This window comes from Fringilla coelebs, assembly GCF_963513975.1.
Source record: "Fringilla coelebs genome assembly, chromosome: 18".
Classification (NCBI taxonomy): Eukaryota; Metazoa; Chordata; class Aves; order Passeriformes; family Fringillidae; genus Fringilla; species Fringilla coelebs.
In genome coordinates, this window is record NC_140044.1 from 8,574,578 (window position 1) to 8,601,233 (window position 26,656).

The following is a 26,656-nucleotide window of genomic DNA, read 5'->3' on the forward strand; positions in this document are numbered from 1 at the left end:
GAAGGGCGGGGGGTCCCGGGGGGGTCCCGCCCACCGGGAGGGCCGTTCCCGGGGGATAAAGCGGGTGCGCGGGGTGGCCGCGGCGATGGGCGCGGGATGGCGGCGCTGGGGGCGCTGGTGAAGAAGGCGTGGAGCGTGCGGAGGTTCGTGGTGCTGCTGTGCGCGCCGCTGGCCCTGGTGCCCATCCTGCTCAGCCTCCCCCCCAAGGTACCGCCAGGGGACCCCGGGTGGGCACTGCGGGCGAGGGGCACGGGCACCGACAGACCGCGGGGCACGGGGCGGGAGAGCGCACCGGGGGCGCTGCACCGGCAGCTCCGAGCGTGTGGAGCGGCGTTCCACCCCGGCGGGATCGGGGACACAGCCTGGGGGCTCCGTGCCACCGCTTGCCTCAGCACCGGCAGAGTTCGGCCCTCGAGAGGGGCACCCCGCTGCCTGACCGTGGAGCAGGGGGGCTGCAGCGCTCCTCACGCTTTTGCGACTTAAAGTGCGAATGGAGGGGCGTCCTGCGGTCATGTCGGGTCTGTAAGGGGGAAGAAGGGATAGATAACGTGAATTCTGTTTGATGTTTCTTATATAGACATTGGGAGGTGAGGGGATCGTATCAGCTCAAGCTCAGTGGCAACGATCGGGGCTTCTTGCTGGTACCCAAGCGCCCTGTAGTTTTTATCAGTAATGCCAAACGGTATCTGGGGAAACTGAGGCAAAACCAGCATCACCCAGGGCGGGGCTTTGCGGAGCTGGGGTAGAAGGTAAGTGCCCGGTGCTGGGAGGCTGCCTGGCATCGCTGGCACATCCCCTGGGCGATGGGAGTGGCAGAGGGACAGGGAGCTGCGGAGCTGTGCCTCGGGCTGTGCTGCAGGGCTGGCAGCGCCCGCCCCGCTGTGGGAGACTCTCAGGGGCACCTTTGGTGCTGGATCTGGAAAGGCTTTGCGAGTGAGATAAGTGGTGTTTTGTAAAGGTGGACACCGGTCTCCTCTGAAGGTTTGTGCTTTAGCATGTGATGAGCTGCACATAAAGTGATCTGCAGCAAGACTTTGGGGGCTGGAGGATTTTTTTTTTTTTTTTGCACAGTTCTTGTGCACCAGGAACCTCTGAGCCCTGGGTGGAAGTCCACAGGGCAGTGAAGACACTGTGGAATTTTGCACCGTTGACTTCAGCGTGAGCCGGATTTCACCCTCGTGTTCTGACTCAGATCCATTTGAGAATGACTTAAAATAAGTAATGATCAGTATGTAGTGAACACAGAATAGTTTAGGTGCTGTAAGGAGACAAAGCTGGCACTTAGTTCTGCCTGTTCAGTGCTTGTCAGGTGAAACCTTCTCCTTTGAGATACAAGATACACCTGCTAAATTAAAAAATAATATAGATTGACCATTGTTTTATTTAGCAACACCATATATTAAAAGAGTCATTTCTTTGGATTTAGTGTCACTTTTTTCCTGTTTTATATTGTTGGCTGAGTTATGAATAGGACTGTATTAAATATCTGCCTCAAGGAGCAGAAAACACATTGCACAACAGGTACTAAATTCCCTTGCAGATTAATAACTGAAGAGTTACATTTCTACAGTAATTTTTAATAGCTGAACAAATTACTTCTAGTGTATTTAATAGCATCCTGTTTGGCTTTGGCACTTGGTAAAATTGTGAGATAGGATTAGAGAGGAAGGAGATGTATGCTAATGTGTATGCACTGTATGCTAAGTGCAAGCTCATGTCTGGTTTTGTGCAGTGGTTAATTGTGAGAACAAATCACAGATGAGTCCAGTGCTGTGGGAAGGGCCTTGATCTAGGTGCTCTGTGTGCTGGTTGAAGTGTGCAGTGTCACACAGGCTGTACAAGGATTTGGATGTTCAGGAAAGGGATTTCTGTATGTGTACAGAACTAAAAAATGTCTCCATGGTGTAATGGTGCTGCTCGCTCCTGCTCGGCTCCCAGAGTGAGCTGGTAGTCCACTCTAGGGTGCAGTCCATGGAGGACCTCATGGGGAGGGTGGTCTGATCAATGCTGTTTTATTGAAGTAAAAATGGTGTTGGGAAAGTGGAAATGTTTGCAGCTGGGCAGGTGGCAAAGCAGGGATGCAGCTGTGGTAATGGAAGGAGACCCTGGCAGAGCTGGCTGCTCTGCTGCTCACCTTGCGGGTCTGTTCTTCAGTCCCCATGGGCTTTAAAGCATCACAGGTGGTAGCAGTGGCACTGGCTGGTGCCTTTCAAAATGTGGATGCTCACATGAGTGAGTATTTCAAGCAAGTCCAACTCCAGCTTCCCCAAGTTCTCCCAGGGTTTGGCATAGGGGGGAGCCTGTAGCTGCTAACTCCTGTACACAATTGTACCTGTTCATGTTCAGGGGTCAATGATTCATCCAGGGTTTCAACACTAAACTCTCTCACTTCTTCAACAAGAAAAGAAACTTGCTGTTGCATCAACAGGGGATTAAAGTTCTGACGTCCGGAGCTTGCCTGACCCCCTGTCCGCAGCCCGAGCCGCGAGGGGCTGTGGGAGGGGAAGGAGCAGCCTTTAACCAGACTGTGAAAGCAGCAAGGGGGAGGAACAGGGTCAGCAGGCAGGGCACTGGGGGTGGCAGAGTGTGGAAGTTGTCCTGGCACGTGATGGCAAAGGCTGCATGCCTGGCTGCGCCGCCCCGGTCAGGCGTCTGTCCTGCCACGGGACTGCAGCCCAGCCCGGCCCCTCCTGGGCAGCCAGCTCGTGAGAGCTGCTGCAGGTGCCCAGCAAGAGCTCGACTGACTGGGCTGTGCTGGAGTCACTGGGAGCCTGTCCCAGGCAGGGCATCCAGGGACAGGCTGGGCCAGGAGGGGTCCTGCGGGATGTGCAGTCACTGTAACAGCCGTGATGCTGCCGAGTGCTTGCGCATCTGGAACACGGGGGTGTTGGACAAGCTGGAGAGCCCTGTGCCCCTGCTGGGATGTTGGAATGCTGCCTGGCAGGGTGCAGCAGAAACTGGTAGGAGAGGAGAAGCAGTGAGGCTCAGCCTCTGCTGGTCTCAGGATGAGCCTTCCCTTGTGAGAACGAGTCTTACAGGCACCTCTGCAGGAATTTCCTCTCTGTCGATGTTAAAAATCTGTTCTCACATCAGGTCACCATTTGTGTTCTCCCTGCTGGGATGCTCTGCAATTTTAATCTCCCGAAGGATTTCTACCATAAAAAGCCACCTCAGCTTTGGTCTCAAGGGCAACATTTCACTTGGATCTGTAGAGCAAGAACCCATGCCTTAAAGCTGACAGCACACAACAGGCTGTGGCTCCTTGGATTAGCATGTCCTTCCTGAGTGATTCCCTGGGATGTGGGTGCAGTGGGTTTTCCAGGGAAACCTCCACTTCAGTGACATCCCCCTGGAAACACAAAAGAGAAAAATCATCCATCAGGTCTGCTCTTACAGGTGATGGACTCCAGTGTCCACATCTTCAAGCTGTGATTAGAGCTCTTGCCAGCTGTCACTCTGCAGTGGTTTTTCTCCAGATCCTTATGTGAGTCCCTTCACAGAGGGATGGTGACAGGGCTGGCACTGCTGCTGTATGTTAATTGCCCTTGTTTTTAATTGATGGCCGCTGTAGGTGGTGGTTGTGCAGAGGGAGGCTGGTGTAAATGGTTTTGTCTGCAGCCTCCTTTCTGCTAAATAGAGAAATGGAATTTCTGCTTTGTGGGTGTGTTTGCTGAGACCTCAGGGTGTGCTGCCCAAGCTGTGCCTGGAACAGGGCTTTCTGTCCATCACATCAGGCAGCAGAAGGAAATGCTCTGTGGAAGTGGAGCCACTTCCCAGGAGCCAGTTCTGTGCACAGGGGTCTGTGTGTCACCTCTTGCTCTGGTTGCTGCTGAAATGGCTGAATATTTGTCCCGTGAGTGGAAGTGCCTGCGACCCCCCTGCTCGGAGGGCTGTGAATGATTGCAAAGAGCTGGGGCAGGGCAGGAGGGGCTGGAGGAACTGTTCTGCTGGAAGGGGCATGGGGGCACTTTTAATGAGCTGTGCAAAGAGCTTGTTCCAACAGCTTCTAATGAACTCAATGTCTACAGCCTCTTGGCTTGGTAACAGCTGAGGCAGCCAAATCTGCTAAAAGGAGCTCTGAGCAGGCAAATAGGGCCCAGTGCCTTCAGAAAACAGACTTGACTTCCTCACTGGCCACAGAGCAATTTAAAATTAACTTGGATGTGATGGGTCCTCCTGGTTTGTACAAGGAGACTTTAAGGTCTTCCAGAAGAAAAATGACACTGCTTGCACTGGAAAGCAAAGAGCAGGAGGGGTGTCTTTGTGGGCAGAGGGGGGATGCAAGTGTAGGCAAAGGGGATGGGAGTGGGTTGTCCTGCACTCTGGAGGGGGCTGGATCCTGGCTGGAGAGAAGAGCAGGAGCATGGACAGGCAGGGAACAGTCTAGAGAGCAGCCTGGCAGGAGAAATAAGTGATTGTAGCCTGATTTTTGCATTTCATACACAAAGTCCATCTCTGCTGTGTTGGTGTGTGGTGATTTGGGAAGGCCAGTTTCACAGAACTGGAAGCAATGGTCAGTTAAAAGATGAGAGCAAGAACTTCAGTGGGGAAAGAGGGGGATAACTGCAAGTACAGTGCCTACATTTTACCACATCCCCTGTGAGCTTCAGTCCAGAGAGAGGGCCAGCCTGGCAAAGAGCAAGCTGGCACTGGGAGGATGTGAAAGCAACTTGGGTTGGGGGAAAAGGAAGTCTTTATTGACAAGAGTTAATATAACTGGAAAACTCGACTGCATATAAAACATACCTGCCTGATTCCTGCCTGTGTCTGCTATGGTTGACTCCATGATTGTAAAGGTCTTTTCCAAACTACTTGTTTCTGTGGTTCAATGAAAAGAGACATGGAAGAAATCCCTGGGCACGGTGTTGAGGGTGATGAACACAAATGTTGTAATCTGTTGCCAGATGGACAGTGCAGAAAAAGCCACATTCAGTGAAGAATTTTTATTCTGTACTGACAAAAGTCTGATAGTGCAATCCTACAGCATAAGAAGTGACTGATTTTTTACTGTTACAGTAACTAAACAGAGATTTAAAATTTCATACATCTAACCCTGGCTACTTTAAAATCTATGAGTTCAGACAACTTCCATACAATAATTTTGCAAGAGCTGCCTGAAGAGTTTGTTGTGTACCAATAAAGTGGGTGTATTTCTACAAGCCCCAGTACAGATGGAGGTCACCAGGGATGCTGACCACATGCCAGGCTGATCTGTATCCTCCCTTGGGAAGTATTTATAAAAAAAATAAAGGTGGGAGATCATAATATGTAATTAGCTCAACACAGCCACAGGACTGGCTATCCCCAGCCAAGGTGGTTAATGTGGTATTTGTGTGCATGGGATGTGTGAAAGCTGACAAGAGCAGTGGAGAGTCTACCAGGCTGCTGTTTGTTGAGTTGGTGACTTTTTGCCACACACTCAATTTGCCCACTTTATGTGAGCTTCAGCTGTCTCATTTTACAAGAGAATTTTTTTTTTTGCCAACTGTGAAATACCTCAAGGAGTTTAAATAAAAGTGTTTAAGCTTGATGTCATTTTAGGAGAGGAAAATAGATTCCCTGAAGCTCTTGCAGCTTTGTGGCCTGTGTCACTGGCCCCTTTCTAGCCACTCTGCAAACAGCCAGCAGGAGCAGAACGACTGCACTGGCAGGGAGGCTGGTAAACAGGGCTTGGGCTGAGTCCAGATTACATAATGCTTGCAGGAGCTGGGTTAGTAGAAATCAGATTCACAGCTCCATCCTGGGCACAAGCCCTGGGCACAGTGGGGCTGGTAGCACCACAGCTACAGCTGAGCCATGAGAACACTCAGTGCTTGGTTCTGCATATCACAGGTAGGATGTTTCTTTGTGATAGCAGACGGATAAAAGAGCTCCAGTTCAGCCAAAATCTCTCTTGGTGTTGGTGTCAAGGTCCTGGAGGAGCCCTGTCTGCCCCTTTTTACCTGGTTGGAGGGTGGAGGGAGCCTGTGTGGCTGATGGGGCTGTGATGATCATGCAGCATTCGGGGGTTGATGGAGAAAACCCAAAGGCTGGCAGTGCCAAGGCAGGGCTGCTTTGGGCACTGAGTCTGCCTGGTGGGGAAGCTGTGGGGGCACTGGGTCTGACAGGGAACAAGGTCCAGCTGGAGGTCCTGGTGTCCCTTTCAGGCTGTGCCTGTGTCTCAGGGCTCTGCCTGGGTGAGCCAGCTCGCCTCACCTAACCCACATTCCCTGCCAGAGCCTCCTTTCCCTGGGGCACCTCATCTGCCCTTCCCAGAGACTTCAGGAGACAACCTCGTGCCTTGGCTTCCTCTGCCACAGCTCAGCAGGTCCCCCAGGGTGGAAAATCCCCAGTGCTGGAGTGTAGCAAAGACAGGATCTGTGTCTGGAGGGGCAGAGGTCGATCCCAAGGCTCTTGAGCAACAGGAAGAAGAGCTGCTGCAGTCCAGAGCCACAAGTGCTTTCCTGGAAATCATTAAATGGCTATAAAATTAACCTGATCACAAGATCCATTTTAAAGTTCATGTGGGCCACCATGAACTTTGATAGAGTTCTGTTGAAAAATGTAAATACAAAGCTGTAGGGAGATGCAAGAAATAGAAGGAGCCTTGACAAGGATGCAGCCAAGGGATGGAAGGATCAAGACCATGTGGAGGTGATGGTGCCACACAGAGCAGCGAGTTCAGCCCAGCCTGTCCAGGAGCACCTCTGGCCAAATCCCTAAAGCACCATTCTCCTGACATTTGTTAGCATTTATTGCTTGTGCACTAACCAAACATACCAAACACTGGGGGCATCAATTAATTAACATTTGCAAAATATCTTGAAATAAAAAAGCTTTCAATTTCATATAGAGTTTGATTCAATTTTATTGGTAACTTTCTTTTTTTTCATTCCAGGGAATGCTTGGTTGAAATGGAAGTTACTGTGGATTGGTTTTGTTCCTTTTTTTTTTCCCAATGGTGGTCCTATCTCAAAAACCTTTTCAATATAGCTGCAATTTGTGCTCTTTTAGGGTAGAATAAATTGGATAAACAGCACTACTGCTTTCTTCAAGTGGTTTCCTGTTGATCCACATGGGTTTCAAAAATTCAGGGAAGCCTTTCACATAGCAGTTCTTTCTGCCCTGTTTCGTTTTTACCCCTTGGCTTTTGATCTTGCAGTGAAGAGGAGTTATTAGATTGATGCTGTGTCTCATTGAAGTGTTTTCCAGAACATTTTCCATACGCTGGAGAATAAATATCCATTACTTATAATTAGTTTTCTAAATTGTACATCATCTATTTTGTAAAATCAATTAAAGCCTTCACTGATATGCTCTTGTATCATTGTTAAATATTTTCAGTTGCTCTACTCCATTAAGAGCTAAAGTGTCTTTATTTTGAAGTTGACTTTGATGCAACTTTTGTTACAGGAAACTGAAGAATATATTGCCAGTGGGAGAAAAAAAATATCCATATGGCCTTTGGAAATCAAATGGAAAAGAGCTTAGTGAGAGCAAAGCTATTTATTTGGCATATAAAAAGAACCATAGTAAAGAGGAATTATCAGTTGGCACAGGAACTGAATCACTAATATAGTGGCAAACACTTTAAGACATGATTCTTTATTTTTGTAAAGTTTAGCACTGCCAGGTTTGCTGCTCTGGTCCTGCTGGTTTGGGGCAAATGAAGCACGGGGAACCCATGAGAGCAGCCAGGTGCCAGGGCTGGGCTGAGCCTGGGGGTTTTGCTTCACACACTCTCATATGTCATTTCATTGGCATCTAAAATTAGGTCTGAAAATGATCTTTAAATCCAGATCTTGGGCACTTCATATGAGGCATTGACGCTACTACAATTAATGTATGAAAAAAATCAGTTGCACTCAGTTCTGCTGTGCTCGTGTTTCCACATTCACTGAAGTGCTGGGGCCTTGCTAGCAGGACCCCTTGTCAATGCAATGCCTGGGTGCCAAAAGAAAATCAGGAAATTGTCATTTTGTCCACCTTTCAAACCCTCACTTGCAGATGCAGTGAACACAAATCCCTGTTGGTTCTGACCTCCTTCAGCCCAGGTCTGCAGCAAATTGTTCCTAGGTGAACAGGCAGGTAGGTGGTGGCTGTGCTGCACCTGCTCTGCTGCCTGGCTGAACCCTCAAATGATGGAGCTGAGACCACATTATCCCCAAAATGGAGCTCCCCACAGTCCCCAGCCCTTGCTGTTGCCAGCCTTGGCAGGGAGCAGAGCCATCATCTCCCCCTCAGAAGCCCAGACTTGGTCTAGGGGAGGAAGGTCCCAGCAGAGGGACAGAGATGCCTTTGAGCAGCAATTCAACCTGCACAACAAGCTGGAGAAGTGATAAAATAAATAGCTCTGTGGCTTCCAAGTGATGCTCAGCAGTTATTTATAGTGCTGTGGGCACTCTGCCTGTGCTTGCTGACAATGTCCCTGTTCAGCCCTGCTGTGACCCAGCTCAGCTCTGCGCTGGGCTCTCCCATCCTGGGCTCGGGGCTGCTCTCCCGGCTTCCTCCCATCGCTCATTGTTTTGGCTGTGGTGACAAATGGCTTTGGTCTCGTTTGTGCCTCCTGGCTGGATGGGGGAATTCATGCTGTGGTGTGGGGGCCCTGGGTTTCTGCCAGCCTTGGCCAAGGCCAGGGTGAAGCCGGGCGATGCCTGCCCGCAGGAAGTGCTGTCACACCGGGGTGCTTGATTTACTGATTTCCGTAGGGACTGGGACCAGTTGCCATGGAATGGGTTCTCATAAATCTCTTGGGAGACTCTGATCCAAGAAAAGAAACCTTTCTGAGTGCTGCCTTGCAAATGTGGGGGACATACATCTCCCAAGGCTGGTTTTGTATAGCTGTGCAGAGCATGGTCTGCGGAAGTGGAGGGAAAGCACAAACATTAAATGGGTCAGACACCTGAGCCTGTCAGCAGCAATGCCAGCCCTAATTCAATATTGTGGGGCAGTTCCTGGTCTCCAAAGATTCCTTGTCTGATGCCTGCAAGCCTGTGGGGAGATCAGGCAGTCAAGGAGGATTTTGGTTTTGCTGTGGTCTCAGATGAGTCCTGAACCCTTTACACAATGTTGGAAGGTAGATGTTGTACTTGATGGAAATGATTTGGGAGAAGTGCTGTATCCTTAAGGGAGGAACTGGAACATTTTGCTTCTTTAGGGGTCTCCAAGTGACAAGATTGCTCTGCAATGCCACATCTACTTTTCCTCTCCTCCTTTTGCAGGAAGGAAGATGCCTCTATGTGATCCTGCTGATGGCCCTGTACTGGTGCACCGAGGCCCTGCCCTTGGCTGTGACAGCTCTGCTGCCCATCGTCCTCTTTCCCTTCCTGGGCATCCTCCCATCTAACAAAGTTTGCCCACAATACTTTTTAGACACCAATTTCCTGTTCCTCAGTGGTTTAATCATGGCCTCGGCCATTGAGGAGTGGAACTTACACCGCAGGATTGCTCTCCGGGTGCTCATGTTGGTGGGAGTCCAGCCAGCCAGGTGACTATGGGGGTCCTCCCTGGGAGATGGGAGCTGCAGGTGCTTGGGAAGAGGCTCTGCTGTGCCTGTCCACACCCCCTTTTCTCCAGTTTATTGTGTTTGTTCTGCTGTTTGCCCCTGGGCTGGTGCAGCACAGGGAGAATTGTTTGGTTCAGTCCCATACTTGTGCTCCATCCAGTTTCAGGAGAGTCATAGAAATCCTTTTTGGTATTGGTTTTGTTATCTCTGCACATGGGCTTTTCCTCCTAATGTGTCAGAGAACTTGCCAAAGTGAAGAAATTCAGCTTTTCCTTTTTTCTCTCTTTCAGACTAATCTTAGGGATGATGTTGACAACGTCTTTCCTGTCCATGTGGTTAAGTAATACTGCCTCCACTGCTATGATGCTTCCAATTGCAAATGCAATCTTAAAAAGCCTCTTTGGGGACAAAGACACTTCTAAGGATATGAACAGGGAAAATGAAGAGAACCAAGGTAATTGAGACAGGGCAGTGTATAAGCCAGCTGAGGTCTGCCCTGCTGCTCTCAAATCTGCCCCATTTCATTGACTTCACTGGCACAAATAGCACATTCATTGGCCTGCAGCTCAAGCTCAGGGCTGGTCCCACTTTACTGCACACTTTATTCCCATAGTGGAAGACTATTGGCAGGAAACTCCCTTTTATCTGCCCTGTCCTGGTGTCATGCAGGAGGCAATGCTTATGAGTGGCCTGGAAAACCAAAGAGGTGATGCCCAGCCAAGGTGCTCCATAAAGCTGCTGCTGGCACAGGTTGAAGTCCAGCTCTGTGGCACGGTGGTGGTGGGATTTGTAGGGATGCTGTGGGGATAGCTGGAGCCAGGGAGGGCTGTAGATAGGGCAGGTGATGAGTGGGGTCCCTCCCTGTGGCACCCAGGGCTGTCCTGCTCTTGGGACACGTGTGTTCTCTTGTTTTCCTGCTGGTTCACCCGTGGAACTGGAGCCTGAGCTGGAGGAGAAAGCAAGGACTCAGGGGAAGGCTGGCAGGTTAAATACCTGTCTGTAAAGTGCTTTGTGCTTTTTTCCATCTCTGTGTTGCTGTGTGCTGCTGTCCCTGAGCAGGTAGAGCATAGGTCAGGGATGATGTGGCCAGGTAAGGTCTTTCTCCAGCCCTCTCATCACAAGCCATTCACCAGAACTTTGGGCTTCTGGCAGACAGTGATGAGAAACAGCAATCCAGAAATGACATCCTGACATCCCCTCTGCAGCTATTGCTGACAGCTGGAGCAGTAGTCACAGCTTCTTCTTCTTCTGCTGCTGCTGCTTCTTGCACTAATTAGTAATTCATCTGCCTCTGTGATTTAAAAGCAACGGCTTCTTAGTTCCTGCTGAGTCCTGAGGCAGGTAAAGGAGTCCCCAGAAGAAGGCTCAAACATGTGCACATCTAATAAAGATATAGTTAATCATTCATCATTGATGCTTAGCAATTATGAGATATTTGCACTCCAGGTTGCTTTATCGTGTTTGCCTTATGAATTTTTGACTATTCACATCTATTAAAATCAACCCCACTGATTTCCTTGCTACAATTTCCTGTTCTGTGTTTTGTCAGTCTCCTTTTAACCTTTTTGTCCCCAGCTTCTGGATTTGACTGTGTAGTTGTGGCTGTAAATACAGTAGAGTTTGGGAACACATAAAAGGAGGATTCCCCACCTTGTCCTAGACACTGTTAAGCACAGAATTAACATCCTTGGCTCACACTTGCAGTGGTAAGAGAAACCAGAAAAGGCAAGGGAGGGGCCTGCAGGTAGAAGAATGAATAAAGTGATGCTTTGCAAATATCATGTGATGGTGTGATTATGGTTTATTTGGTTTGTTTGGGTTTTTTTTTTGAGATAAAGGCTTTTAAAGGTTATTTATGATACAAGCAAAGGAGGAATCACCTGTAAAATGTACATTACATGCATCAAAATCTGCATTTTGATGCAGACTTTTAATTTGAACTTTAGTGTCCCAAGGTAGACTCATCCTTTTCTGCAATCTTTCTGAATGGATGAGTAAAGCTGAGTTCCTTGAAGGAAGCCCTAAACCTAAAGTCAGTCAAAAGTGATGAATCTGACATTACACTTAGGAGTGGAGATGTGCAGATGACAAAAAGGTATACTCATTTCATAGGTTATTAAATGTATATAATCTCTCAGAATTGTGATCTGTGCTCCAAAAAAGACAGGTTCATTTGTGAAGGGAGCTGCATGTGGAAGAAAACTTGTACAATGGCATGTGATAAAATCCATTTGCCAGTTGACTTGGTTTCATAGCACTGTGGTAGAGTCCATGAGGCAAAAAAACATTTGGGTGGTTAAAAACACCAATTTAAAATATAATAAAGAATATGTGACATTTCAAAGCATTTGACTCACAGCAAAAAAAAATCTCAACAAGTGTATGAAACCAGTTTTGTGTAGGACTTTGCTTGCCCACATGGTGCCTGAAATTAAGTGATCTCTGATCAGTTGGTGACACTTTTTTCCTGATTAGAGATCTCAAGATTTTGATCACTTATATCCATGTTCAGCCATGTAGGCACCATGTTATAGATCAGCAAATATTTACATTCTTGTGTCACTGACAGCTGAAACTGGCTGTAATGATTTGTTCATTTTCACACACTTGGCTTCTGATGCAGGAGAGCAGGGAGTGAGGTTGGGTGGCTGAAGTCCCAGCTGGTTCTGATGGATCAAAGCAGGGTTATAAATTTGACACCAACAGACATTTTTCAGCTTCTAGAACTTTCTTTTTGGAGGTGAACCCTGCAGTTCTGTCTGACAACTCCAGGAATAGGTGTGTGACAAGCTGGAAGCTGCTGTGCCAGTGAGCCTGACCTCTCTCTGCTTCTGCCCACTAACCCCTCATTGGCAATATTTCATTTCTCTGAGCACCTTAAATATCTCCAGGCAAAAATCACAAGAAAATATTTCCATTCTTCTTTCCTTCATAGAGAATATTCAGAAAATTCAAGATAAACTGCATTCAGTGCTTGAGGTGTAACTGAGTCACAGACCTGGAAATTTTGTCTCTAAAGGGGTAGGTGGGAAATATGCATTTTTGGACAGTGCTGCCTGGTTTGAGCGCCTAATCCCAGGCAGTGCTGGCAGGGTGTGGCCACAGCACTGCTGCCTGCATCCCTCAGTCAGTGGAAATAGTCCTTTTCAGGTCTTCTCAATCTTTTAGAAACATTAAAAAATGTAATTAAAGCAAAAATTATCTAGGAAAAGCATTTCTGCCTCCAAGGTATATGAGATATTTTGGTGAAATGGTCACAGAATCATCATACTGCTCTGTGAGGGGGGTGCACAGCTGGGTCCAAACTCTGTTACCTTTGGCCTTTTCTGACTTATGGACCTGTAATAAGTTTCTATTCCTTTTTTATAAATTTCATAGGAAAATCTCTGCAGTATGCCTGGCTTTCCTTTGCATGGTTACCTTTGCAATCCTTCCTTGAAAGATAACTCACAGATGGTCCTGCTCAGATGGACTGGTAGTCTGAGCTTAGCAGAAGAAAAAAACCTAAAAAATGTTGAAGTAGAATGAAATGTTTTTGCAGAGCCAGGACTGGCCTTCAGTGGGACAGAAGTGTGAGAGCCTTTGGGCTAAATCCATTGAGGGACCAACAGTCAACCATGGGTTAATGTTCATCCTTCTAATCACATCCCTTCATCGTGGCAAGGCTGGGATGAAAGCTCAGCATGTGTGTGTCCAAGCCAATTAACTCCAGTTCAGCAAATTGGCCATGTGTAAAACATGACATTGCAAAAATCCTCGGTCCGCTGAGCTGGAACGAGCGCGGTGTCTCGGTGCACGTGTGAGCGACTCCAGAGCCTTTGACCACTGGCTTGTCCCCATGCTGCTGGTCTCTAGGTCATGGTGGGTGGAAGGGGATTGGGGTTTGGGCTAAGAAGGGGTGCAAGGAAAGGTGAGGATGGTTTAGGTGGCAGTTCCAGCAGTTGGGCTCTGTGTGTAGCTGTCTGCAGAGCACAGGGAAGTGCAGGCGCACAAACCTCTGGAACCAAAACCACGCAGAGAGGACAAGGAAAGGCAGCAGGGCCAGCAGGGGTGGGGAAGGGCCAAGGGAAGGTGGATAAAGCTCACAAGTGCTCCAGTCCTGTGAGGAATGTGGAAAATGAGGTTTGGTAGCACATCTGCCAGCCTCATGAGGCCAAGCCATGACCACAAATGCCATGAGCCTCAATGCCACGTCTGGTTACAGAGAGTGCTTGTATTGCATTTCTGTTTTTTGATTTCCGAGTTCTCCCATGGGTTGGTGTGGTCAAGTGGTGTGAAGGTCCCAGAGTAGTGGGTCTGGCTGCTCAGCCTGCAGGGCCTGGCATTTGTGGAGAGGATGATGAGCTTGGAATGGTCCTTGCTGTCAGGGTGGCTTTTGAAGGACCCAGGACAAAACCTAATCCCCAAATGTGTCTCACTCTCGTCTTTAAAGGAGGAATTACAGCCTTATGGTGACTGCACTTGATGTCTGCAGGGTGTAAAATTCTCACCCCATGGGAATGAAGCTCAGGGACAGGAACTGCTCCTGCTGTGCCTTGGGGAACCTGCCTTACAGATACAACAAACCCCAACAGTGTTCCTTCCTAAGAATGACCTATGGTGAATCCTCCCCCAAGAAAACCCACCCCAAACCCAGGATTGGTGAGGGTCACCCTCGAAGTCTTGGCTGTGTTAGAAGATCCCAAAGGCCAAACTTCTGTGGCAGAAGCTGTAAAGGGACCAAGTGCCTGGGTGTTGGAGGAGAAGCTGGGTGCTGTGGTGGGGCTGGAGCAGTGGCAGGAGGAGGAGGGCTCCTTCATCCCTGCCAGGTGTGAGCTCCTGACCCCATCCCCTTGGTGTGAGCTCACCCTTCATTTGCACAGCCCCTTCTCTAAAATGCTAGTTGTTCCCTCTGTTTAGTTCAAGGAGAATTTTCTAGATGCTTTGAACTGTTTTAAAGTCCTCATCTTTCTTTTTCAGCATCTTTACAGCAGAATAAACTTTACACTGTACCAACTGAGATGCAGTTTCTGGCAAGTACTGAGGAGTAAGTTAACTATAAAGTTTGTATTAGAGAGTTGAGAGAGAATTATCCCCTGAGCTAGTCCAAGTGTGAATTTGAATTTCAATCATTGCAATGTTTTGATTATACCAAACATCCTGGTCACTAGCAGCCTGATGATAAAAACCCTCCCTATGTGTCCAGCATCCCTCTGCATGTCCAAATCATTGCAGAGGTTCTTTTCAGCCACTCTGAAATCATAGCCAGGGGTGTCTCCTGCTGGGGATTTGTGCCTTGGTTTTCTCAGGAACATCCAATGTGTGAAGCTGGTGATGTAAAACCCCCCAGGATTTGCACACTGGTGATGGTCCTGCTTTGATAACGAGGATGGGGAGGAAGCACCTTTTCAGGAACACAGGAGCAGATGTTTCTTCCCTGAAATCTATCAAATTTTAGCTCTTTCTCCTTTTTGGCAGTCCTGTGGGCTTTATGCTCAGTGTTAGAAGCTGCTGAGGGGCTGGGCAAGACAAAGCTCCTGTGGATGGGTCTGAGGGTGCTCTGTCCTCTGCAAGGCTGACAGTCCCACGTGGCACTTCACCAAGCAGACCCCTCTGCCCCACCAAGCTGCTAAGGAGTCCCTGAGCACACTGGTAGTTTGGATTTCTAAGAACTGGGAATTTTCCTTCTGTCAAGGCTCTGAAGTGGTTGCACTGTATTTAAACCAGGGCTTTCACCGGATTCTCTTTTGGACTGTTTTAAAGCAAAGATCTAGCGGAGGAGAAGGAGCTTTCCAGTGATGCTCTCTCTGACTTAAAGAAGGAGGAGGAATACAAAACAAACATATGGAAAGGTTTCCTCATCTCAATCCCATATGCAGCCAGCATTGGAGGTACAGCAACGCTGACAGGAACTGCACCAAACCTCATCCTTCTGGGACAGCTGAAGAGGTATGGCAGGCTGTCCTGGGGGTCCTTGTGAATCCTGCAAGACAGAGACATGTTCTTCATCCCTGCAGGAAATTCCTTTCTGTGCCGAGTGCTGGTTTGGAAAATTCATGCCCTTCCAGAATGTTTTGGGAAATGAAAGCAGGGAGTGCACCTGCCTTAGACTTAATAAGCAGGTTTCCAGCCTAGCCAGGCAGGCTGTCAGCCAAACTGGAGCATGTGTGCTTCACCTCAGTGATGCTTTTAATCCCATTGAATTTAATGGGACTTGACTCCACACCTACAATTAACCTGGTAACTGTTTTGATGAAGCAGACTGAGTAGTGCTTTGTGAGCAATTATAGCTGCTGCTGTATGGGAGAAAGAAAAATAATGAACACACCACTTCTTAGTCATAAAATATTCCTCCTATGTGATTTGTGGAGCAGAGATTTGTGCCAGCCCAGGTGCCCACAGGTATTTCTTACTCTTGCTGACCTCCACAAGGTCAGCCTGTCCTGGGCACTGCAGCATCCCTGCCAGGTTCATGTCCAGACTGCCCAGCAGTTTCTGTAGCAGGATTTAATCCAGGGTATTCAGGAGGATCTTTGCATGAAGGCATTGTCCAGCTGGAGGGAGATTTCCAGAACTTTCCAGGCTTGCACAGCTGGGCTGGGTGAGATGGGGGAGGCAGGGTGTCCTGGGAGTTGTCTCAACACAATGCTCCTCACATTTCCTTGTGTCCAGATAACTCCTGGGGCATGCCCAGGGAAGGTTTTTAAATGCAGAGGGGCAGGTTTGTGGGATATTGCACTGCTGATTTCAGATGCTTGTTTACCCATGGGTGGAAGGGTTGCTTTCCCATCTTGCATTAACTTGATTTTTCCCGTTTGCTTAGTTATTTTCCAGAATGTGATGTGGTGAACTTTGGTTCTTGGTTTATGTTTGCATTTCCTTTAATGCTGATTTTTCTTCTCATGGGATGGCTATGGATCTCCATCCTGTATGGAGGAATTAACCTGAGGTATGTGGATATTCACTATACATATATGCACTCTGGTTATATTAGCATTATAATATGTGTTCATCATGCTTCTCATCCTAAATCTACTGATATCACCCAGGATCATCTCCTGGAAAGTGGGGGAATTTACAACTAGCTCTAGCAGGCCCATCCCATGACAAGTCAGCTATTTTTAAAAACTGATATAGAATAGGATGGTTTTAAATGTATCTCATAGTTACATATACTTTATCCAACTGAAATACATGTACAGAGTATGCATTATATTCATTCAGTTAAATGTATCATTTTTAAAGGTTGTTTTACTGCCTGACCTTGGCCTATGGAGGGTAAATGGCAGATTTTTAATAACAGAAGGAAAAGCAGAACCTAGCTTTAAACACCATGGTAAAATCTTAGTTCCACATGAAAGAGACAGGATTTCTTCTTGGGGCAAAAACCTGGGTTTGGAACAGATTACTTCACAACAGGGCTTAATTTTACAACAAGGTGTTAATCTGTAACTGAGAATAACATGTTTTTCCTGTAAATCTTTGCTGGACACATGCAACCCCTCAGGGTGCACAACCTAAAGCAATTGCAGCGCTGCTCTGCTGCTCATGTGGAGACCTTTTCCCCCTCCACACTCTCACAAGTGATGGTAACAAAGTCAGAGTCTTGCTTCCTCCAGGGACCATACAGAATTCATGATATTTAGAAAAGCCTTTAATTGTAGCTTTGGCTTTAAAATGCAAATGTGGGGAGAGAGGAAAAAGGAAGAACAGGTGTCCAAATATTTACATTGTCTCAGACATAGGGAAAAAAAGATCAATGGGAAAGTTTTAATCCAGAAAATGCCAAAGGCTTGTCCTTGACTCGCTGGTGGGGTTTCTCAGGAGGCTCTGAGTGCTGCTGGGCGATGCTTGGCCAGCTCACTCCTGGGAGCTGCGCTGCTCCCACGTGTGCCAGCGCTTGTGCAGAGCTGGGTCCCCGTGTCCCTGTGCATGGCACATCCCCAGCCCCTCAGGTGAGGGAAGAGGCCAAGGAAAGGCAGAGCTGCTGTGGAGCTCAGGGACGTGATGCTCTGTGTTTGCTTTGGCTGTCCCCCAGCGCAGGGCTCGGCTCCCTTGGGATAGCTGGGCCAGCACGGATGCCAGAATTCCCCCGTGGTGGAGAAGACACTGCAAAGCTCCTCCAGTACAGCTCCACAGGAGCCTTGCTGGGGCTGTAACTGCCTGGGGATGGGGCTGATTTCTCTGTGGGCAGGTCCTGGGTGTCTGCAGCAGGCACGGGCAGGTGGACACTTGGGCTTTGCTGGAATCCAAAAGGCTGAGGTGATAAAGGACTATCAGAAACTGGGTCCAACAAAGTGAGTTGTAAAGCTGGGATAGAAATGAGAAAGAAATTAAGTGGGTGGAAATATCCTGTTTTAAGAGAGGAGGACTGTGGGGAATGGAGCTTTTTGAAGTGGGCTGGCTGAGATGAGGCTGCTGTTAATAACATCTCCCAAAACCAAGAAATTAAAGAGCCAGGAACTTGAAATGCAGGAGCTTCTGAATGATCAATCATTCATCTCTACAGAGCATCCATCCACCCTTTGAAACAATAAATTAATTAAGGAAGGGCAGGGAGCACGGGGATGGGCAGATGAGTCTGACACAGAAATTTGGGGTTGTAGTTTTAATCAAGGTCACAGGCAGTGTTAGAAACCAGGTTCAGTGTCATGGGCTGTGATGGGAGATGAAGTGCAAGATATGAATATATCATTTGTATGCACATGCTACAAAGGAGCAAGCTGTGAGCAGTCAGTGCAGCCAGGCTAAGAGGCTTAGCCAGGAGCACATTAACATTCCCGGCCACTGAGAAATTCCTCACATTTTTTGTTGATCCTCAGCAGCATCCTGGGATCACCCAGGAAATTACAAGTGACTTGAAAAATGAAGGGACAGATTAATTTTCCGTGTCACCCTATTCCTAGCTGTTCTGCCCAAGTAGGTAACTTGCTTGGAAGGAAGACAAGGAAATCCTGCAATGTTGGGACTTTCATTTGGCAATCACAGCCCGTGCTGGAGGAAACAGTTCAGAATATAAATGAGAGGAGACTTCCTCACCTCTGCAGGGACTCCTTTGTATGAATGCAGAGACAAAGGACATATAAAATAAAGCCTTATTACCTTTATCTCAGCAGAGATTTTCATTGTTATTCTTCATAATCTGAAGATAACACCAGCTGAGCTGCCAGAGGTGTGAAGCTCTTTGAACCTTGAAGAGCAGGTGCTGAAGAGAAGGACGCTGAGTCCTGCATGTTCTGCATAGAAAATGCATTATTTCCTATGTGTCATTTAGGTCAGAGGCATGTAAAAATGCATGTAAAAATATCATTGTGTTTCTTGGCAGGGGCTGGAAAACAAAAAAGTCAAATATAAGAGTGGATGCAGAAGCCCGAGCCAAGGAGGTGATAAAGGAGGACTATCAGAAACTGGGTCCAACAAAGTGAGTTGTAAAGCTGGGATAGAAATGAGAAAGAAATTAAGTGGGTTTGGAAATATCCTGTTTTAAGAGTGGAGGACGTGGGGAATGGAGCTTCTTAAAGAAAATTATACCTATATTTCTACTCAGTCTGTCTGTAACCCGCTGAACTTTGCTTTTTTCATGCTCCAGCCTCCTCACCTTTGCTGGCATGAATAATTGCAAATAGCAGCTTGCACTCAAATCTTCTGAAGAACAACATTCCTGGTATAGAGGGAATTCATGCTGGGTTGTTTAATTACTCTTTTTGACTTTTCTACTCCAGGAACAAACCCAGTTCTGTGTGAGTTAGGTGCTGACCAACACAGGCTGGATTTCAAGGGTTTGTGAATACCTGTCCTGCAAAGCAGGAGGCATTTGCTGAGAAGGCTGCTGAATCATATTATGGATGTGAATCATATGGATTGTGGATATACTTAAAGAAATCTTAAAGCTCAGATAAAGTATACAGAAAGAAGTTAGATCCATGCCATGGAACAAATTATTTTTTCTGAATAATTCCCTCAACTATGCCAGTCAAGTGAGGAAAGTAAAAGCTGGTACAAACTGCAATGATGGAGATTATGTTTTGGAGGAAGGCACCAGTTGAAAGAAACATGAGTTTTAGATTTATGAAAAATGCCAAGAAAAAGGAGGAAGCAGGAAAAGCTGAGTATCTCCAGAAATCCAACCCTGCATATGTCCAACCATCCACTGATATTCTGGGCAGCCAAGACTACTGAAGACTGTTGAAACTGTAGGGTTTTTCCTTAAAGGGTCTGTGTTTCCCCATCTGTAAAATAATATTTTCATACTCAGGGCAGTGCTGTGAATATCCAGTGATGTTTGTATCATGCTATTGACACTGTAATTATTTCTGTTGTGTGGGACATGGAGTGGTTCTTCAAAGACAGCTCTCTGTGCCTGTGCTGTAAATGAAAGCAATTGGTTTATTTGTTCCGTTCAGTACATTATCAAGCAGCCTGCAAAATGTCTCTGAAAGAATCAAAGTCCCACTTTGAGATCTAGGAGTGGGAAAGTCCATTAAGCTGAGCTCTACCAATTTGATTAGCAACCCCATAACTAAAAATCAGCTCAAGCAGCCTCTTCCCAAGGGCTTGTGTGCCCTTGCCTGTGCTCAGAGAGATTTTAAATAGAATTTTGAGGCATCATCTTAAGCCTTGGTTAAACCTTAACTCCACTAGATACTTAGTGAATGCTATTGCCTTTTACCCTGCTGTTTGTCACGTGTCTAAGGGACAGTGTTTAGATTTTGACCTTGGAGGAATTTGTTGCTGCTGTCTCATGTAGGATTTGAATCTCAATCATCCTTTTGCACGGCTTGAGCTGCGGTGCCACCGTCCCTGGCTGGAGGGACATGGTCAGAGCAGTGACCACGAGGAGCTGCTTGGCCCTTCCCCTCCCAGAGGGTCAGCCTTGCATCCCCTTGTTGGGACATTCCTGATCTCCATCTTGCCTCTCCTTAATGTCTTCCAGAAAGAGATGATTGCTGGCAAACACCAGTATTTGCAAATGGATTTGCAGTCTGTCCCAGTGTGTCACTGTAGCTGGTTTTAGAAAGTCAGCCTCACTTCCCAGCCAAGATGCTGCAGCAGGAGCTGGGTTCTTGTCCTAGCTTGGATCCCCCCCTTTAGCACATCAGCATTTTCACCTCATTTCTTTTCATTTCAGGTTTGCAGAACAGGCAATTTTCTTCTTCTTCTGCATGTTTGCAATCATGCTGTTCTCCAGGGATCCCAAATTCATTCCAGGCTGGGCAAGCTTGTTTGCACCAGGGTAAGACTTTATTTTCCTTCCACTCTGCCATTTTGCAGTAACATTTCCAAGTCATTGACATTCCTGAGTTTCTGATTGTGTTGCTTAACACAATTACTCAGATTTCCTGGAATGAATTAACTGAGCATCAAGTAGCAGAGCCAAATTTGCATTTTCTGTCTCCTAGAGGAGGTGCATGAAGCTAGTGGGAAGTTGTGGTGTGTCTATTTGAGGCCATCCCTAGGATTTATGTTGGGAATGCTGTTTATATGTATATTTACAGTGAAATACTGACTTCTGTGGGCAATCCACTGATTTCACCAGTGGTCTGAAGCCTGGAGAGAGATGGCAGGAGCTGATTCTGAGTGCTGTCCTCTCTGTTTGCCAAGTGTGTGTCTCCAGTGACAACCATACCTTGTGAAGATGAATAGATACAGCAGTTAGGGCGTGCTGGAGCTCAGAGAGGGTGTTGTTATTTCTTAAGAGACCTTCACAGTTTGGTGGGTTTTTTCAAATAAAATCCTAGTTTGATAAATGTTTCCTTAATATAACAAAGTAATTATGGACCTTTTCCTCATCAGTTAATAATTTTACTGGATGGAGCCTGCCTTTCACCCCAGAGTTTGAGAATTTTGCAAAGAGCTCATGTAAATAAGATGGTTTGGGCTCTGTCTTCCTCCCTGCAATAGGCTCAGGAAACTTGTCCTTATAACTCTGCAATCAGAAAACCAGAATATCAGTGTGGAGGGGATTAAATCTTGGTTTTTATTTTTGTAGGGCAGCTTTTCAGGGGGGTTCACAGCCCATGGCAGAAAATTAGCTCGACAGGGAATTAAAAAAGAAAAGAACTCTGAACAACAAGCACTGTTCAAACCTGATGGAAACTTGTAATCTTCTTTGGTAAATCCCTGTTCTCATAAACTTTGTAATTCTACAGGCTTGTGCTTCTTACAAGTGTTTCTGCTGCTTTTGGACAGGTTTATCTCAGATGCAGTTACAGGAATCACCATTGTGATTATACTCTTCTTCTTCCCTTCACAAAAACCTTCCTTCAGGTGGTGGTTTGACTTGAAAGGTGAGTGGGAGACCCCTCCAGGCAGGGTCTCTGTGCTTGCCTGTGTCCTGGCAGGGCAGGCATGGGGCAAGGAGAAATGCTTTCCCCCTTGGAGCTGCAGTGTGGAGCAGGGTGGCTTGAAGGTGCCTTTTGATCCTAGAGAGGCTTTTATTTTTTATTTTTTATTTTTTATTTTTTATTTTTTATTTTTTATTTTTTATATTTTTTATTTTAATTCTGAAGTGCCCTCAGAGGCTCTGCAGTCCTGCCCTGCTGCTGATGGCAGGAATGGCTCAGTTGCTCATCAGCTGTCAGGGTTGATGCCATGGGGGGATGAAGAGACCTGAAATGGGTTCATCCACCACAGCAGACCTGATGGTGGAACAGGGGTTTGGTGTCTGACTTCCCAAAGGCTCCTGTCCTGCATGGACCTCTGAGAGGGCAGAGCTGGGCTGGTTGTCCATTCTCAGATACAGGTGCTCTTTCTCAGTTTCTGGAATAATTTGAACTCCTAAAACTGAAACTCTCCAGCAGGTTTTGAAGTCTTGGGTCAATCCTCTTGAGGAGAAATGAAATACAAATTTTAATTCATATACTGCATGGAATAAGAGAGAATCTGAATGGGGAGAAGTAGCTGATGAAGGCCCTTTGTGGGTGATGGAGAATTGCCTGGGGTCTGTGGGAACAAAATAGCAGCTGCTCTGAGTTATGCACATTTGTTGTGTTGTCCATACACAGGAAGATCTTTAATCAGGCCTCCTGTGGATAAAATATGTGCCCTTTTTCAACAGAAAATTTCAGTCCCATTAGTGCATCCTTCCATACAACAGAGCTCACTTTATCACGTATTAAGAAATAGCTTTTAGGGGACATGAGCTCTCTGCTGTTTAACTCACTGGCTGTTGAATGACAAATGGAAAATGAATAACATCTTTAATTCAAATGGCAGAAAATTTCCTCCTTCTATGGACCCCCATCTGTTGAAGACAATGTTTATGTCTGTTACAGAGAGAAAATTAACCCGATATTATATGTTAAATCAAGAAAGCCTCAAAGAAAACTTTATTGCTAGAATATTTTTGGTTTTATTTTTACATCTGATACTAAGTTAAATGCTCCTTTAGTTGGCAGATTCAAGACACACCCTGTGTGTGTTTGATCAGCAGCTCATGATCAGTGAGCTCAGCACTGCTGTCAGGCTCGTGGTATCATTCAGTCAGGCTCCTCCTTGGGTGGGTGTTTGACACAGGCCTCTCCTCTTTGTGCAGCACCAAACACAGAGACCCAGCCCTTGCTGACTTGGAGGAAGGCCCAGGAGACAGTGCCCTGGAACATCATCCTGCTGCTGGGAGGAGGCTTTGCCATGGCCAAGGGCTGTGAGGTGAGGCATCATCCTGCCCAGCAGGGTTGGACCTTATCAGGGGCTCACTTGGTGTTCTCATTTGGCTTTGGAAAACTTGCATCAATGGAGTCATCACACTCAAAGCACACATTTGTCAACTCCAAGTGACAACAATACACAGCAGATATCTAAGGAGGCTACAACTCCTCACAAGCTGCTTGCTGTGAGACACCCTGAGGACAAGTTCTAGGAGAGGACCAGTTGCCCTGCAGGCATGCAGGAGGATGATTCCTGTTTTTTCTCTCCCTTCTGCAGGAGTCTGGCTTGTCTGTGTGGATAGGAGGCCGTCTGCATCCCCTGGAGGGTGTGCCCCCTCCCGTGGCTGTCATCCTCATCACAGTTGTCATTGCCTTGTTCACGGAGTTTGCCAGCAACACTGCCACCATCATCATCTTTCTGCCTGTCTTGGCAGAGCTGGTAAGGTCATCCCATGGCAAGAGCAGCTCTGACCCCTCCTTGCCCTGCCCCTTGGGTGGGTGGGTTTGTGTTGGGTCTCTCCTGGGACAGGCACTGGGGAATTTTCTTGCTCCTGGGCTTCAGGCTCTTCAAAACCCTTGGGAGCAACAAGTCCTGTAGCATGATGTGGGCACTGAAGGGTAATAATCCTTCAGGCTTTGTTGTGAGAGATGTGATTACTCATTACAGAGTGTGGGATAGGGCTGTGCACCACTGGCTGTTTGCATCCTTTGGTTCATCTGTTGGCAGCTCAAATCCCCAAGGTCCAATTTCTGTTCCTTTCTGGTTTTCCAGGCCATTCGTCTGAAAGTGAATCCCCTCTATTTAATGATACCAGGAACTATAGGATGCTCCTATGCATTCATGTTGCCAGTCTCAACACCTCCCAACTCAATTGCCTTTTCCTCTGGACATTTGATGGTCAAGGATATGGTAAGTTCCTTTAGATACACAAAATGATGAAAACAATCAGCCTGAGTGTTTAAAGAAGGTTTTTTTCTGTATTGTTAGTACTCAATATGTACTAAAATGAGAAGACAGAAGTCTGATGCTGTTCTCAACAGTGTGTGAAGGCACAGGATGGAAGGAGATTGCATGAAGCTGAAATTTGGAGCCACCATGGCTCCAAATGGTGACTAAAGTGGTCTTGAATGTGGTCAGCATCCCCCAGCCCCTTGTCCTGTTTCTCTAGTGTCAACAGCTTAACTTTCAGAGGCTTCTGATGAGGAATATTTCCCCAGCTCAGTGAAACAAAGCTTATGAGTAAAATTAGGCTTAGTCCCAGTTCCTGCTCACATTCCTGAGGCTAAACAGATGTTAATGTTTTTGATGGATCAAAGCTTGGTAAGCAGCTGCAGAATGGCCTTTGTGGCTTTAAGCCTGCTTAAAATGTTGCTAATATTAACAGCAATTAAACCTTCCATTTTTATAATGTTTGCATTCAAATAGCTTCGTGCTTCACATGCTGTAGATGTCCAGTCTAAACTCAACAGCTGTCTTTGTATTTCTCTTGTAGGCAAGAACTGGGTTGCTCATGAATCTTATGGGAGTTCTGCTTCTTAGCCTGGCTATGAACACATGGGCCAAGAGCATCTTCCAGCTGGGGACCTTCCCTGCATGGGCCAACATCCATGCAGAAAATGCCACCTCACTTGTGACAGCTGTAGAAAATGTCACTTTAAGTGCACTAAATAAAATATGAACAAAGCCACCCCCGGGGAAGGACTCACTCACTTAGGACTGGGGCACTGGAATCGTCAGAGTTTGCACAGGAGGAAAAGCCACGTGGCCACTCACACTGTGTGGGACCTTCTGGTTTAATTTTATTTCTAGAAATTCTGGTCAGTGTCACAACAACCATTTGTTACTTTCTCTGGAGATCTTTCCCCACCTTTTGCAGGTACAAATCCGACTCTCCCAGAGTCCTTCTGTCACAGGTGGTTGTTAACTGGACAACCTGTAATCATGGAGCATCTTTGGGCAGATGCCTGTCCCCCCATGAGAGCTGACGAGCCTTGCTGCTCCAGCTTCTGATACCCTACCTCGTTTTGGAAAGCAGCCCTGGCAACAGGGTGGAGGCAACTGGATTATTTATGTGCAACCCAACGTGAGTGAGTGTATCAGAATCTGGCCGGGGAGAGGGCGGCGTGGCCGGGTGCCTCTGGCAGGGTGTAAGGCTGGGGTCTCGCTGCCATCTCATGAGGGATTCTCTCATGGAGGATGAGGAGCATTTCCTCAGGTTTGTGTGTGCAGGGATGACTCGGGAGATGTGTGGGTAGGACTCGGTGCAATGCTCCGTGCTTTGGAAAGCAGGAGGCCACGGTTTGTTTCCAAACACGTTCAATGTTTTGAAAGCCTGGGACAGCGACTGCTGCCTGGTTCTTTGCACTGAGCACACGGATGGGGGCTTGGGACCAAATTAATTTCTGGCATAACTTTGGACACCAGTGGTGTTTCACTGTTGGTAACTGTGGCCAGTCTTAGGTTGTGAGATTGACTCACTCACAAATGACCCGCTGAGTCACAGGTCAGTGGACAAGTTGCATTGGAATATTATTGACATTTCTTAAAAAATAGGCTTTGATTCTTAACGTCTTTTTAAATCAGATTGCTTGGGTACTTTCAATGAAAGCATTGCAAATTGACTGTGATTTTAATCACCATTTTATCCAATTATTTTTTATTTTATTTTCTGTAAGAATATAAAATATTAAACTTAAATCATCAGTCATTGAAATAGATGATTGAATGATAAAGGATCTAATTCTTGTTTTGTGGAAGGTGAGTGACTGGATCCCTGTGCTGGGGCTGGTTTCTCTGACAATGTAAACTGGTGGAGCTGACAAGATGAACTGGCCCGGGGTAGGGATCCAGTGCATCCCCCTGCTCCTGTGCTGCTGATAACCCCCAGGGCCAGGTAGGAGGGCTGGCAGGGAGATGTCCACCAGCTGCTGCTGCAGGGGTTGCCCTATGGGGGTCACCTTGGGGTGATATGGCAGGTGGGAACTCGAGAGGGATGAACTGAAATCGCCAAAACCAACTGAATGTGGAACTTTGATCAATCAAGTTTTTAAAAAAAAATCCTCAATGTTCAAACAAAATCCTTAATGATTGTGGAAAACTTAAAATAAAGCGCATTGGTTAGCATGTCACATGGTCCTGTTTGCTCTGTAGTTTGAGGGGAGAAAAACAAAGCCCAAGCCTCCCCCTGTTCCAGCTTCATCCCTGATTTGGGCAGTGGCCCCCCAGGAGGAGCAGGAGGGCAGTGCAGTCCTGTTAAACAGCGGAGCAATGGGAAAACCCCTGGCCCAGCATCTCAGGGCTGCTCTGTTCAAGAGCCTTCGAGCATACCCCAAATCCCTGTCTGCTTGGCTGTGCTGGGTTTGGGCACTGTCGTTCTGCTCGGATGCTCCTCATCATGCCTTAGCAAAGATGGGCTGAATGGGAAGGGAAAATTGCTCCCTGTGGTTTGCTTTCTCAGCTAGCTGTCCGTGAACAGCACGGGATTGCTGTCCTGGGCAGGAGCAGGGAACAAACAGGGAACAGGAACAGGAACAGGGACAGGAACAG

General features: G+C 47.1%; 1 protein-coding gene across 1 annotated transcript; it reads left to right on the top strand.

Moving 5' to 3' along the window:
- Nucleotides 1-96: 96 nt before the first annotated feature.
- On the top strand, nucleotides 97-24,788 carry SLC13A3 (solute carrier family 13 member 3; the record flags this gene model as incomplete). The annotated part of the gene is made up of 13 exons (XM_084217916.1): nucleotides 97-207; nucleotides 9,201-9,466; nucleotides 9,775-9,938; nucleotides 14,444-14,510; nucleotides 15,227-15,412; nucleotides 16,287-16,412; nucleotides 18,789-18,884; nucleotides 20,592-20,696; nucleotides 21,653-21,750; nucleotides 22,998-23,110; nucleotides 23,387-23,548; nucleotides 23,882-24,019; nucleotides 24,603-24,788. 13 exons carry the CDS (start codon nucleotides 97-99, stop codon nucleotides 24,786-24,788), a joined length of 1,818 nt encoding a protein of 605 aa, XP_084074042.1.
- Between the last annotated feature and the right edge of the window lie 1,868 nt (nucleotides 24,789-26,656).